Genomic DNA, 14,031 nt, shown 5'->3' on the forward strand with positions numbered 1-14,031 from the left:
CCAAAATCTTTTAATTAAAGAATTCACAACCCTGCTTATATGTATATTTTTTAAAAATTACTATAGTTTACTTTAGAAATTACAACAACTTCGCTTAAGAAGTTAAGTGACAGGTGTTCCGCCGAATCGTGTGCACCATCAGAAATTGCTTTTGAGAATATTAAACTACAAATACAACTACACTTACATATTCATACTATATTCAATATAACATATATTAAATACTAAATACTGATTTATTTAATTATGCCTATATTTAGTTATTTTATTTTTAATTATCTTGCTAAAAATATGTTTTTACTATGATTCACATACGTCACTCCAACCCACTCCACTCTAATCCATTCCTCTCCACTACACATTACAGAGGTATGTTTACCACTGCTGTGCTTGTTGTTGTTGTTGTGCTACAGCACCACCCACACCGGCGCTGCCATAAAGGAAACTCGATTGTCTTATCACAGATACCGTTGCCGCAGCCACACCGGCTTGCGGTGGTGGTGCGGGTGCGCGATGCTTCTTCACACCCAAGGGAAATAACGGTTGTGCTAGCTGTTTGCGTGCCACACCGCTTGCTACCGCTGGTGATGTTGTATCTGTGGAGGCTGCTGCTGTTGTTGGTGTTGCAGTGTTTTGCCCATCAAAATGGTTGTTGTTGTTGTTTATGTTAGTTCCTGGAAGTGGCGCTATATTATAGGGCAAAGAAATTTATTTTTGGAAATATGTTCAATGAGTTTTTTATAATGATTTTATCTTGCATAAAATATGGCGTGAGCGCCTAAAAATATGCCTTAGTTATCAATTAATTTTAAGTGTGTCAAAATTAACGCTTATAACCTGTAAATAAATGTTTTTTTCTAATTTTGTAGTTCGAAGTAATAATAAAAAACATTAATGATAGTTTTCAACTGAGTTCTAGTCGCAAATGTTTAAAATTCGCCTAAAGATACAATCAATGACAACTATGGGGATGTTCGAGTCTCAATCACTGCGGCAGTATAGCAAGGCATCATCGCAAAAATTTTGCAATATAAAACAACACTGTCGCAATATTGCTGCAGTTATTTGCTTGCTCGAACATCCCCTAAGTGTTAATTGTTTAGACGGGAATATGTGGTTGTTGTTGGAACAGCAGGACCACGGTTAGGTAGAAAACTATAATAATAGCTTTTAATACAGCCAAGGTCATAGTGCATGATCTGACTCAACTTCTTTGAGAACGAAGAGAAGTTGCTCAATTTAAATGTCTTGCAGTGAGCATTTACACATGAAATTCTCAACAAAAGACTAATAGGTTAAAATATAGAACTGAGTCACGCATGGGTTGATTTATTCAGCTGCATGCAAGCATGACGAGTTGGATGGGTTTAGCCATGCCCATCTGTTTGTCTATTCGTTTGCAACTTTAACCCTCAGATTTTGAAATATCGATTTGAAAATTGCACACGTCCTTTTCTCTCCAAAGTTCGGCACCTCAGATATCGGACCGCTGTAGCATACAGCTGTCATACAAACTTATCGATGAAAAGCAATTCCTTGTATGGAAAACTTTTTTATTTGACAATTTATCTACATGGAATGCAACAATATGCGAACAAATTTGTCAGTTCGGAAAACTATAGCATATAGCACAATTCAAACCAAGTTGTTGTATGGAGAACTCTTATGTTTTATTATAAGATATTTTCACGATATCTGGCATGAATTGTTGCCTAATGAAACGCTACTATCTCCGAATATATTGTTTAGATCGGACCGCTATAGCATACAGCTGTCATAAAAACTAACCACTCAAAATGAAGATTAATATCCTCTCATTCCTTTTTATTCTATAAAGAAATACCCTGTGAGAGGTATTATAGCTTCAATGCAGCCGAAATTCAAGTTTTTTCTTGTCGACCATTATTTTCCACGAATATAAATTTTCAAAATTACATAAAATTTAATATTTGACATAACCCCAAAAGTTTTAGATGCGTTCAAGCGCACAAATATATTTTTAAATAATATAAACTCTAACTAAGCTGGAAGTTCTGTAACATACTCTAGACAATATTTCAAACATAAAAAAAATTGTCGGTATTCATTAAAAAAAAATTCAATAATATTTGTTGTTACAATCATGAATATTATACATAATTATAAATGTTAACATTTGCACATTCCATATAAATTTCTTGCCAAACAAATGAAATCGTTCAATCTTTACATAAAAAAGTATATGTACGTACGTTTGTGCACGCAATACAAATGAAGTAGTAAGAAAAATGAATTGATAATTTTTATTCACAAAATTTCTTTTATACATACATATTTTTTGTTTTGCTTATTAAAGAAATAAACACAAACAGAAATACTAAAATTAAAATAAGAATTAGACATACATACATTTATGTTTAAATATATATAAATGAAGGAGGAAATACTTACATATAAATTTATACATAATACAAATTTACATACAGAGTTGCATGCTAACAAAAAAGTGTTGTTTTTAATATATATTAAAATAACTATAATCGCTTTATATATTTTATATGTTTATTTTACTAAATTTTTATGCATTTAGCCTGGTAGTTAGCAAATTGACTTGTAAGTTAGTGTGGAGTATGCATTTGTATGTTTGTGTGTTTGGTATGCATGAGAATGATTGCTAGAAACATAAAAATGGATATTTTATTCTTTTATGTATTATATGTAGTATACAGTTACTAAATTATTGTGTGTAAATGACAATAAGTGATGATTGACTACTTTTACTTTTTTATATTTATAAGCTTCGTAAATATTCATTTATTTTTTCCTCCCATATATTATTATTGAATTTTATGCTTTTATTTAATTTTTTATTATAATTTTTATATTTTGCATTGCTGTGAGCTTTAATTATTACTTTTAATATATTGTTAATATTACATTAAATCAAGTGGTGTTAAAGGTAAATATATAAAATTATAAAGCTATATAAATTTTTTCACTTCAGTTTGTAAAAAAATATAAGTTAAAACAAGGTGCTGTGAGTGTTTCGAAAAAAATTCTTTTCATAAAATTGACTATCTTATTAAAAATAGTCTTAGGAGTTCTTTCTCTTGCAACGAAAACTCTATTTAAAAGATTTTTTTAATCCTTGTACCACTGTGCCCTTTTAAATAGAAGTGGCAAGTAGCATGCTTAGCGGCGTTTAGCAGTGTTTGTGCTTTGTATGCTTAGAATTATATGCATATTTTTCGACGTAGACACATGCTCACATTACGCCTGTTTAACTCAATTTTAAATTTAAAATTTAGTTCATTTAGTTGTAATACAAAATATTTAGTAAATTTATGAATTTAATATTTTCACTAACACAAATAAATTGGAAATATAATTACAGAATAAAAAAAATATCTACTATATAGAACAGCGAAAAACCAAAACTATGCAATTTTATATATATACTATATATATTCTACAATTAAATGAGAAATGACGAGGCATCAAATAAAAAATGCAGATATTCAACAGAATAATTTGAAATAAATATGTGCTTATTACGCCATTTCTCTCATTTTTGCTGCCTTTAACAAAAAGAAAAAGTGTTTTTGTATTTTTAGTAATTTTTATAATTTATTTATTTTTGAAATAATCTGAAACCTCTAATTTATTTACCAAAAACCATTTATTCTGTATTTTGTAAAATTAATTTCAGTTGAAGTTAAATATATATTTTTTGCCAAAAATCAAAATAATTTTTGTTTTTATTTTTAGAACTGTTTTGATATTTGAAAATGGTTAAATATGAATTTATTTTTGTTATTAATTAATTTAGCAAAAGCAATTTAATTTATTTTTTGATTTTAGTGACAATTGACAACTAATCTGTTGAAAAAAATATAATTGCGCTTTAGTAAATTTTTTCAAGTGTAGTGTATTAATTTCTTTCATATTTCTGATTTTAGTAAATAGTTTTTCAGCAAAACTGTCAACCTTTAATTAAATTATAATTTGAATGTAGTAAAATTTTCAGTTAAATAAAAATCAGTTGAGTTTACATCTTTTAATTTTTTTAATATAATAAAAATTTTTCCTTTATATTATTTAAATTAAGATTTTTTTAATATTTTTTTTAACAAAACTAATGGCAATGGCAATAACATAATTTCAATGTAGTAAAGTGTTAACTTTAATATTTATTTTTTATTTTTTTAAATGCTGTTTTTTTTAAACTGTTCAATATTAATATTTAAAAACGTAATTTCATTTATATAATTTAGAAGTGAGAAAAAATAAATTTTATTTTTATATTATTTCGCGATGGCAATACCAACTATTTCATCAAAAATCAAAAAAGACTTTTGAAGTTAATATAAGTAATATTAATAATTTTATGCATAAAAATAAAGAAATATTTATCTAGTATTTTTTATTTTCATATTTTCGAAACTATTTGCTTAATTAGCAATTTAATTATTGAAACTTCTAAATTTACTATTTTTTTAATATTTTGTATTTTCAATTCATTATTGCTTTTAATTTGCTTTAAAAAACTGTGCAATTTACTATATAACGCTACATTTTCAACTTCATTGCTATATTTTCAAGGCAAAGGCTACTATATTGCGTGCAAAAATTAATAAATTACTCAGCGCTTAATGCCGTTTTCAATAATTACTGCTTGTTACTCAACAATTCATATATATAACACAAATATTTCACAAATTCCATAAAAAACCTATTAATTTAAATTAGAGAAAATCATATAAAATGCTTTTTTTATTATACATTTGAGTTTGAACTTTAAATAAGTTAATTAGTAATTCTTATTGATTACTAAAAGAAAAAAAAATGAAACTTCAACCGCATTCCATACACAGCATTCGCATAAGCATTCCATATAAGTAACTTAAAAGCTTGCATTTAAAATATAAAAAGTACTTTTTGTATTAAAAACAGAAAGTGTAGAAGAAAAATTGACTTTCGCACGTGGGAACAAACGCTGCTAGATTAGGCGCTAAACTATTACGACGTATGCATTCACAATATAATATTTTTGTTGCTTTGTTTACAATATGCTCGCACGCATTTGCGCGAATTTTACAATAAATTTCATGGTCATTACTACGACCCGACCTAAACGATTGTCTTGACTGTCTGCTTGCGGTCTCTGTCTAGGCTTGCATGCTCTTACTAACTAGCCTGTAACTATGCCCAGCCAGCTGGCTTACATTTGCATACAACCACAAAAACTAACATAAATATTTAACTTTTGTTCTTGTTCACTTTAAACTGTCACACAGCTTTTTTGTCTTCTTCTTCATCATCTTCTTCTCGTCCCCATATATTTACATACCATTCGCTTTGGCTGTATAGACTTTTGGAATATTTAGAAACGGTGGCGGTTTTGGGAATTCGGTGACATTGTGGAAGACGAAACGGGATTCCAAATCGGTGATCAAACGGCTGACTGAATTGGCGTGCGATAGATTGCCAGCATTGTTGCCGAACATGGGCATATTGTTGTTGTTGGCTGTTGGCGGTGTTACAGGTGCGTTGGCGCGTATGGAAGAGTGTCGTTGTGGCGGCACTGGTGCCACGTTATTGCCAGTCTGTGGACGGAAGATTAAATGATAGTAAAAGATTTATTAAAATATAAATATAAGCTTTAATTTACGCAGGTATAAAAAAGAAAACCTAAAACTAAAATCGGTTTGAATTTTATTTTTGTTATGCTTGATGAATGCGTTAACCTTGAAAGCATTTACTACGTCACAATGAATATAAAAAACCGTAAAAACTATATATATCCGCTCTAAACACTTGTAAATAGACAGCACAGTTACTGAAATTGCATAATTACAGCACGTTTGTAGTTCAGCAGCATTCGCGTAACACCAAAAACCGTTTTTATTGCAAGAATATTACGCCTTATCTGATGCAACGCAAATTCTTCAAATTCCGTTATAAATTATTGATTGTTTTACGCCGAAATTATGTTGATTTTTAATAATCAATCAATGCCACATTAGAAATATGCAATCACTTTAGGAAATCAGTGCATTTTAAATTTTTCCTGCTGCTGCGCCTAAAATTATACTATTGCTTTATGCGTTGTCTGACTGTCACAATGCAAAAATTTCACGCTGCTACAGATTTTGTTTTGCTATTTTACTTTTGTGGAGACATGCCATGCCCACACATACTCACGTGCACACAAAGCACACATATACACTTGATTATCCAGCGTAAAGCCACCTGACGACGTTCACATTCGTCAGAGGCAAATGAAATTGAGTGATACATATAAAATGAGAGAGAGAGAGAGAGAGCACGCAGCGAGAGAATGTAAACAGGACAATTACAATAATACGTGGGTTTATATGTGTGCAGTGAAGCTTTACTGCTATGCCAACAGAAGTAAACCTACGTCAAAGGAAATGTTTCTCCAATGTTCACATACTTTATATACACTTACTTCGGTATTTTGTATGTACATATGTATTTTATGACACTTCAAAAGCCATTCACAAAGAAAAATACTATGTTTCTTTAACAAGACCAGGTAGGGGTTGAATGGTGGTACCAAATAACCGTAGCACAACAAATATAATATTGGCCTACATTCTTAATAAAAGCATTATTTATATTTATATACATGTATATTTATGAAGAGAACATTAATTGAGTGATAGGGGAGCTAGTTTGGTACGTTTGATAGTAATGTCACTTTCAAAGTAAAAGTTTTGACAATAACAACTTTAAATTCCGACATTGTTACATCCTTTAACTTCGGTTGAACAAAAAAAAAAACAAAATAGTTTACAACACAAGGCTTGTTTTTGATGGATCAGTGAAAATATCTTGTCAAACGGTTCCCACGACAGTATGGTCTAAGAACGGAACGGATCCGGATTTTTATCCGGCCAAGCACTGTCAACACTGTCGAAACTACTTCAGAAATTCTGCCGCTACAACTACAACATATTTTGTCAAATACAAGAACTTGATTTTGTGCAGAGTATATGTTATAGGCCCCATATCAATAATTCTGCATCTCGTGGAGAAAAGGCTGTATGCCTGTATGTATAAATTTGAAAAATTCCACGTCCAGCTATTTTTGTCATTTTAGTAAATGGTGTTGGTTTGATCCCTACACCCCAAAAAATACTACGTTTTAAGAAATTTTTATTGTTTTTTTTTCGGTTTTAGCAACCCGAAACCAACAGGAAACAGCTTCTAACAACTCTATCGCAAAATGACTGAAAACTAAAAGTTTGAGCTGCTCTCTGATAAAGCGGCAATTATCGCAGTTTAGATAACCAAATTTTTTATATAATAAATAAAATTAACATTGTGTCCATAATTTTGTGATTACAGACTATATTTGACATAACATGACACATCCTCGAATTTGCGGCACCTGAAAGAAGCTCAGAAGCTTCAGAATGGTTGTAGTAGTCAATATTTACATAAGTATTCTTCTTGGATACAAATATAATTTGTACACATTAGATATTTTGACAGTGTAAACAGTCACGGCTGTTCGAACTACATAAAGAGAAGCATAGAACTGTTAACGTGCTTTTACAAATAAAATAATCTATAGCATGAAATTCATCGAGAGAGGGTACAGGCACAAGCGTGCGAGAGAAAGTAACATTTCGCTTCCCGAAAAGCACTCAGCTAAATGTGAAATTAATTTCCATGTGAGCTTCAAACTGTTGCAGTCTAACTGTATTTAGTACATGTGCTTTATTATTTCTATTTTGCAAGCTGTTCATCAAATTTGTTTGTTTGTTTGGACACGTGCGAACATAAAACAAGGCAATTGGTCACTTAACGTAGAAAACGGAAGACTACTTACATTACTCGTTTGACGTAGCGGCGGCGGGGGCGCTTGAACTGTTCGATGTGGTGGCAGTGGTGGCGCATTCAATGGACCACCATTCAATATGATTGCCTTTATGGGCTTTTCTCGACTCGACGCTTGCCTGCTGCCGGGACTACCTGGACTGCCCTGAGCGCTGCTACTGCTGGACGACTTCATATTGGCAGCAGCAACGCTTGCTGTTGGCGGCAGTGGTGGTGGTGGTGGTGTTGCATTTGTTGTGCTACGAAATTGATCACGCAACGCTGACACACTACTGGTGGAAGAAGAATTGGAAGGTGGTTGCGTTGTGGTGGGCGATGAGTAATTATTGCTGTTTACGGAAGAGATAAGTGTAGTGTTCACAGCGCTATATGGTATGGCCGCATTGCCATTGGCAGCGGTACTTTGGCCTCCCACAATACTATTCAGATTGGAATTGGAGACGCTGCGCGCCGGTGTTGGCGGTGGCGGTGGTTTGACTGATGGCGGTTTCGGTGGTGCCACTGTAGGCCGACCTGTGAAAAAATTATGTAATGATTATATTTTTTTATTTTTATTTAATTTTTTATTTTAGCTTACCAATTGGTGGATTTGGCGCTGGACGCATGCCGCTGCTGTTGATTGCTTCTTGCGACTGATACAGTTGGGCGAGTGGTGCGCGCATTGTGCCGAAGTGTTGTTGGTTGGGGAATATGGGCGCACCTGGCGCTGCAATTGGTGGTGATCTGTGGAACAGAGTACAAAAAGTGCTGTTGAGCAAGTTATACACAACAGTCTCGATTTAAAGTACATTCGTTTAATTGTCATTAAACTTGTATGCAGCTGACAGCTGTCGGTTGTTGGAAAAAATTTCTTGTGAAAGCAGAGAATTAGTTACTTCTTTTTCTATAGTTTGTTTCTAAATCGTCCGAAATAAACATATTTGACTGCTGTTTTAAATGTAATTAATTACTTCAAATTCTTAATAATTTCGAACCCACGGATAATGTTCACTTTCATTGCAATTGTATGTCAAAAAAAATGGAACATACAAAAAAACTTGTGCTATATATTGTTATTTTCATTTTTTGTTTTAATTTATATATTTTTGGGTTAACCCGCCTTTTAGGTTAGAACCAGTTGCGATATACAATTAGCTGTATATTAATTTTGGATAGCATTTAAATTTAAATATGAACTATTAACTGCAAATTTTGTTTGTATGCGATTTTACATATATTTACATAAATGTTAACCTTATGAAAAATTATATTTTCAATATTTGGTTGTGTGTTATCATTATTTAAATGTCAATCTGTAAATAGGCTACTAAAACACAAAAGAATTTATTTTTTTTTCCAGCCGCAATATAGCATATACTGGTATGTATAAGTAATTTAAGAGGCTTATAAATTTAATATGAATAGCGCGTGTAAAAAACCTCAGAAATTAACTTCGAATTTATTAGGTACGGTGACTAAACTCTTTATTTAACTATTTTATGTAGTTTTTAGTTCCACATTTCGATTATTTTTTCCCACATAACGGAACTATTAGGAGTTTTAGTATATTTCGAACATATTCACTAACTATTGAAAATCGAAATCTATCTATCTATTTATGAAACAATGTAAATGTTCAACATACAGTTGATTAAATAAGTATAGTTTTAGGCGTTTAATTCAAATAATGAAACAAACAAATAATTAAATAATTTAAAGAATCAATCTATAATTGACTCAATAAAACAAAAAAATAAAAAGTAAATAAAACTGATTATACAAGAAATAAAAATAAAAAAATGGGCTCTACAAAGGTATACACATATTGAGATAAAATAAGTATAGGTTTAGGCGCATTTTTCTACTTTTGTTTCGAAATGTTTCTATAGTATGGAAAAAAACTTTTTAATGTGACTCATGATAAACATTTCCCGAAACAAAGTAAATTTAACAGCCACAATTATGTCTTGTTTATATGTTTTTATGTACGTAACTCGTAAATGATAAATTGTTTACTTTTAAAAAATAATACAAAATACCCTTTATACTGAATGTTTTTTAACTTAAATAAGATATATGTTACAGTATTTACAAACATTTTTCGAATAGCCCAAATATTTTTTACTAAATTCGTAAACTTTTTCAAAACTAAACACAACCATATGAAGTATAATGAATATCAATGGATATAATTACATGAAATGAATTTTACGATGCTGCCCTGTAAGTTGAAAGCCCACACTTTTTTGATTATTGACTATTTCAAACCTGACTTCGGGCCCCAAAACACTAAACCTAAGTTTTCATGGAATTATTTCAAGCATTGCATGCGGCTATTTTAATGATATACAATAGTTTTGTTATTCTTGTTGCATCTGGTATACCTTGGCGACTTCATGCTATGATGGCGCGACACGGTTGTACGTTGACTGCTCGCCAATGCCAATTGCTGTAACCCTGGCGGTTTGGGAGCAAAATTCGGTTTGCCATGATTTGGCACCGGCTTCAAACTTGGCGTCGGCGACTTATTAGTCGGCGTCGTCGTTGATGCTGTGGTAGGGGTGGCAAGCGAATTGTTACTACCCGTTGCAGAGGAGCCAGCAGCGCTATTTATGCCATTCGTGCCGAATAATGATGACTTGTTCGGTAGGATATTGCCTCGGCTCGGTGCAGGTGATGTTTGCTGCTGCTGTTGGAATTGTGTTGCTTTCGACAGTGTACTGTTCAGGCTGCTTTTGTAGTTTAAATGGTTTGTTGTTGTTTTGTTTGTTGTTGTTGTGGTAATTGTGTTGTTGATTGAATTATAATTGTACGAGGTCGTTGTAGTTGAAGAAGAGTTTGTATTACTACTTTTATTATTTACAACATTTGAATTTGTTTTGCCTAATGTTAAACTGTTGAAAAAGAAAATATGTATATATATATGTATAAAAGCAAAAGCAAAAGCAAATAAATTAGGGTTTGAAAAGAAAAAATATAAACACAAGGATAAAGTATAAAAAAAAAACAACTACTATGGTTAGTAAAAGTTAGCATATGGAAAGAAAGGAGATATAAGTGAGCGGAACAGTTATTTGTATGTACAAAAGAAAAGTCAAAACTTGTCCTGAGAGTTTTGAGATATTATTTTTAAGTGTCAGCGAGTTAATTAAAAAGCCTTATTTCAATTATATAAGGTTGTGGTACTTGAGATGCTTCTTCTTGCGAAAATATTTTTAATCTCTAATGTCAAATAACATTTTTTTTGTGTTTCTCATGAATTTTTGTTTACATTTTGATCATTTGTCGGAAACGCCAACATCGGACCACTGTCATACAAACTAATTGATCAAAACCAAATCCTTATAGGGAAAACTTTTAACAAAAAATTTGGTAAGAATTATTGTCAAAAGCAACGACATATGCTGCGGATAGAATGTATAATGCTGAACGATAAAAAGCAAGATAAAGATCTTTACATACTCTTTAGTGCTATAAGAAATTCACGTGTGGAGGGTATTATGCCGAAGTAATTTTTTATTTTTTGATTAATATTTGTTTTTTTTTTATTTCTAAAAATTTGCATAAAAAAATTGCATATTATTCAGTAATTCAGGATTCACGAAAACAAGTCAAAAGCATTTATTAAAGAAAATATTATTTCACAAAAATGTATACGTATATTATGTTTACTTCAAATACATAGGGTTAAGTATATACCATATATATGTATATATATTATGGAATTCGTTATTTCCCAGGCATTGATTTTTTTTGAGACGCTTCTAATAGTTTCTGTTTTTGCCCCAAAAAATCATTATCCGACGTAAACAAGCTTTTTATTTTAAATTTAAACCGTGCTTAATAATTATTTTACTTTTACCATATATTTTGTATTTTTAACTTTAGCATTGCATTTTTTATGTACAGAGTAAATAAACCTACATCTTTAAAAAGAGAATATTCTACTGTATCATATAGTACAACATGTCGTATGAGCATCTTAGAATTTATAATTCAGTTCATTTAATGTATAACTTTTAATGTTTTTATCAAAAAATAATTCGGACCTTTTTTGAATAGCGCTAAATTTTGTAGTAGAATTTCATATTTTCAAAGTTGTAGGGTTATTTATTTTGGAGTTAAAAAATTTAATGCAAAAGATCCAAAAATTCCATGTAAAATACACGGCATAAATTGAAAGTATAGAGCTTAAATAATTTTTTAATGCAAAACATGAAACTTCAGGGGACGTTTGCTAAAATAAAATCAACTTCGAAAATGACGGACACCCTAAAGTGCATAGACTTAAGGGATCGTCTCAGTGTGACCCTCCGAAAAATCACTAATTTTCGCAATTTTTTTTAATGTTGCAATCAACTAATAAGCCCGATTTTTTTTATAAATAAATACATTTTTGTCGAATACAAAATTATCGAATTTTTCCGTTTTTTCCGACAGTTTTTCGTAGAAAAAATAGGAAGATTAAAAAAAAATAGAAGGTTAAATAGCGCGATAGCGAATGACGTTAAAAATGTTCTCTCCAAATTGGATATCTTCAAATCTCTTACTTTGAAAGTGGAATATTTTTTGGAAAACACCATTCTGAGAAAAACGCGTTTAAAGATTGGAGTTGCAGTGAACTTCGATTTCAAAATTTGAGAGAATGTTTATTACAGTGTATACTATCCGATAATGCAACAAAAAAAATGATTTCTCGAAAATTTCGCTCTGAGACGATGCCTTAAGTATATACATATGTACGTATGTAACTATATATATCATTGTATGTAGCAAATGCAAATCTCTAGACAAATTCTTAATGAAAACACCAGATATGATGTGAAGGCGGTTAAAAACACATAGTAAATTAAATTGGGAATAAGAAAAATTTATAAACGTGCATTCATATAAACGTAATGAACAACAAAGCAAATAAATTAAGAATGTGAAAACGAGAGATATTAAAAAAGGTCTCAAAAAATGGAAAACTAAACAAACTGATGTTGATAAAAATGAAATTTACGCGTAGAGCTTGATGAATGTATGACAAACAAAAAGTGTTAATAAACTGTAAAACTGCGCATGACATAAGTATTGACAAGCAAGTGATTACATCGGTCGTACGAGAAGTTAGTAACAAGTAATCAGTATGAAGGCGGCTTGCTAGCCATTTGAGGTATGTAAAAATGTATTTATGTATATGTAACATGTGATTTGTTGACGCTTGTAGTAAATGTGTGTTTGATGCAACTGCTAAGTCAAGTTAAGCGAAGATACTTTTATACTAAATACATATGTATGTGTGTATGTATGTATGTATGTATGTATGGATGCGCATTTAAAAAAAAATTAATAACTGTAGCGAAGCAGGTGAATAGTGAAGGCAGCAAAATCAACGTTGAGAGGCGTAGTCGCATACAACTATAGCTGCTATGTACATATGTATGTACGTGGATTTACATTGTTAAAATATTACATATGAAGCTTAAGTTACATATCTACAATTTACATACATATTTACTTTGCTAAGCAATAAAAATATGGATATATCGACAGTAAATATATATGTATATATGTACATACATACATACTTAACGAGAAGTATGCGTTTCATATAAAAAAAGCGAAAAAGCGTTTGTGTTTGTATCAAATTCATCAGTGCTTCACTTACTTCAAACTAGCCGCTTTACTTTTGATGCTATTGCTGCTGCCACCACCAGCGATTTTGTTGCTGCCATTGCTGCTCTCCGAAAGCGTAGGCGATGATGCCTTGCTATTGCTGTGGTTTGCCGCCAACGGACTGGCGCGTATACCAGCTGACGACGCGTTAATACCTCTCGTTTTCTCCAACACCGAGTCGGAGGCGCTCTGCTTATTTATGCATAGTTAAGATATGGCGAAAGAGAGAAAACAAAACAAATAAATATTATGAATACAATAAGTAAAGCGAAAAAGGAAAATGTTTAATAATAATTTTTCAATACGTTTAAGCGCATATACAAATGTATTTCATATAGCCTAAATGATATATTGATACGATTTGACGCGTTGCGTTCTAATATTTTTAGCTTTACATCGAATCTCTTACAATATGTTATTTTATAAAAGCATATTTTTAAAATTTAAAATTGGGTTTTTACAAAATTATTTTTAGTGCGGTCTATTTATATTGTTTTTGTACCAATGATTGTACTAACAACATAATATTTTACTTACATAATC

The 14,031-nt window shown here is 31.1% G+C and overlaps 1 protein-coding gene across 7 annotated transcripts in view; it reads right to left on the reverse strand.

Moving 5' to 3' along the window:
* Positions 1-14,031, reverse strand: part of LOC120770138 (uncharacterized protein PB18E9.04c) — a 51,275-nt gene continuing 37,244 nt past the window's right edge. For 4 of the 7 annotated variants that reach the window (XM_040097321.1, XM_040097319.1, XM_040097322.1 and 1 more), the window contains 6 exons: positions 13,481-13,680; positions 10,212-10,721; positions 8,426-8,571; positions 7,841-8,361; positions 5,330-5,585; positions 1-686 (listed from right to left, as the gene is read on the reverse strand). In XM_040097321.1, coding sequence (XP_039953255.1) covers positions 376-686; positions 5,330-5,585; positions 7,841-8,361; positions 8,426-8,571; positions 10,212-10,721; positions 13,481-13,680 — 1,944 coding nt within the window. In that variant the 3' untranslated portion in view covers positions 1-375. The remainder of the gene's footprint in view (positions 687-5,329; positions 5,586-7,840; positions 8,362-8,425; positions 8,572-10,211; positions 10,722-13,480; positions 13,681-14,031) is intronic. The other 3 variants (XM_040097323.1, XM_040097324.1, XM_040097325.1) reach the window with 3 other exon arrangements.

This window comes from Bactrocera tryoni, chromosome 3 (assembly GCF_016617805.1).
Source record: "Bactrocera tryoni isolate S06 chromosome 3, CSIRO_BtryS06_freeze2, whole genome shotgun sequence".
NCBI classification, from domain to species: domain Eukaryota; kingdom Metazoa; phylum Arthropoda; class Insecta; order Diptera; family Tephritidae; genus Bactrocera; species Bactrocera tryoni.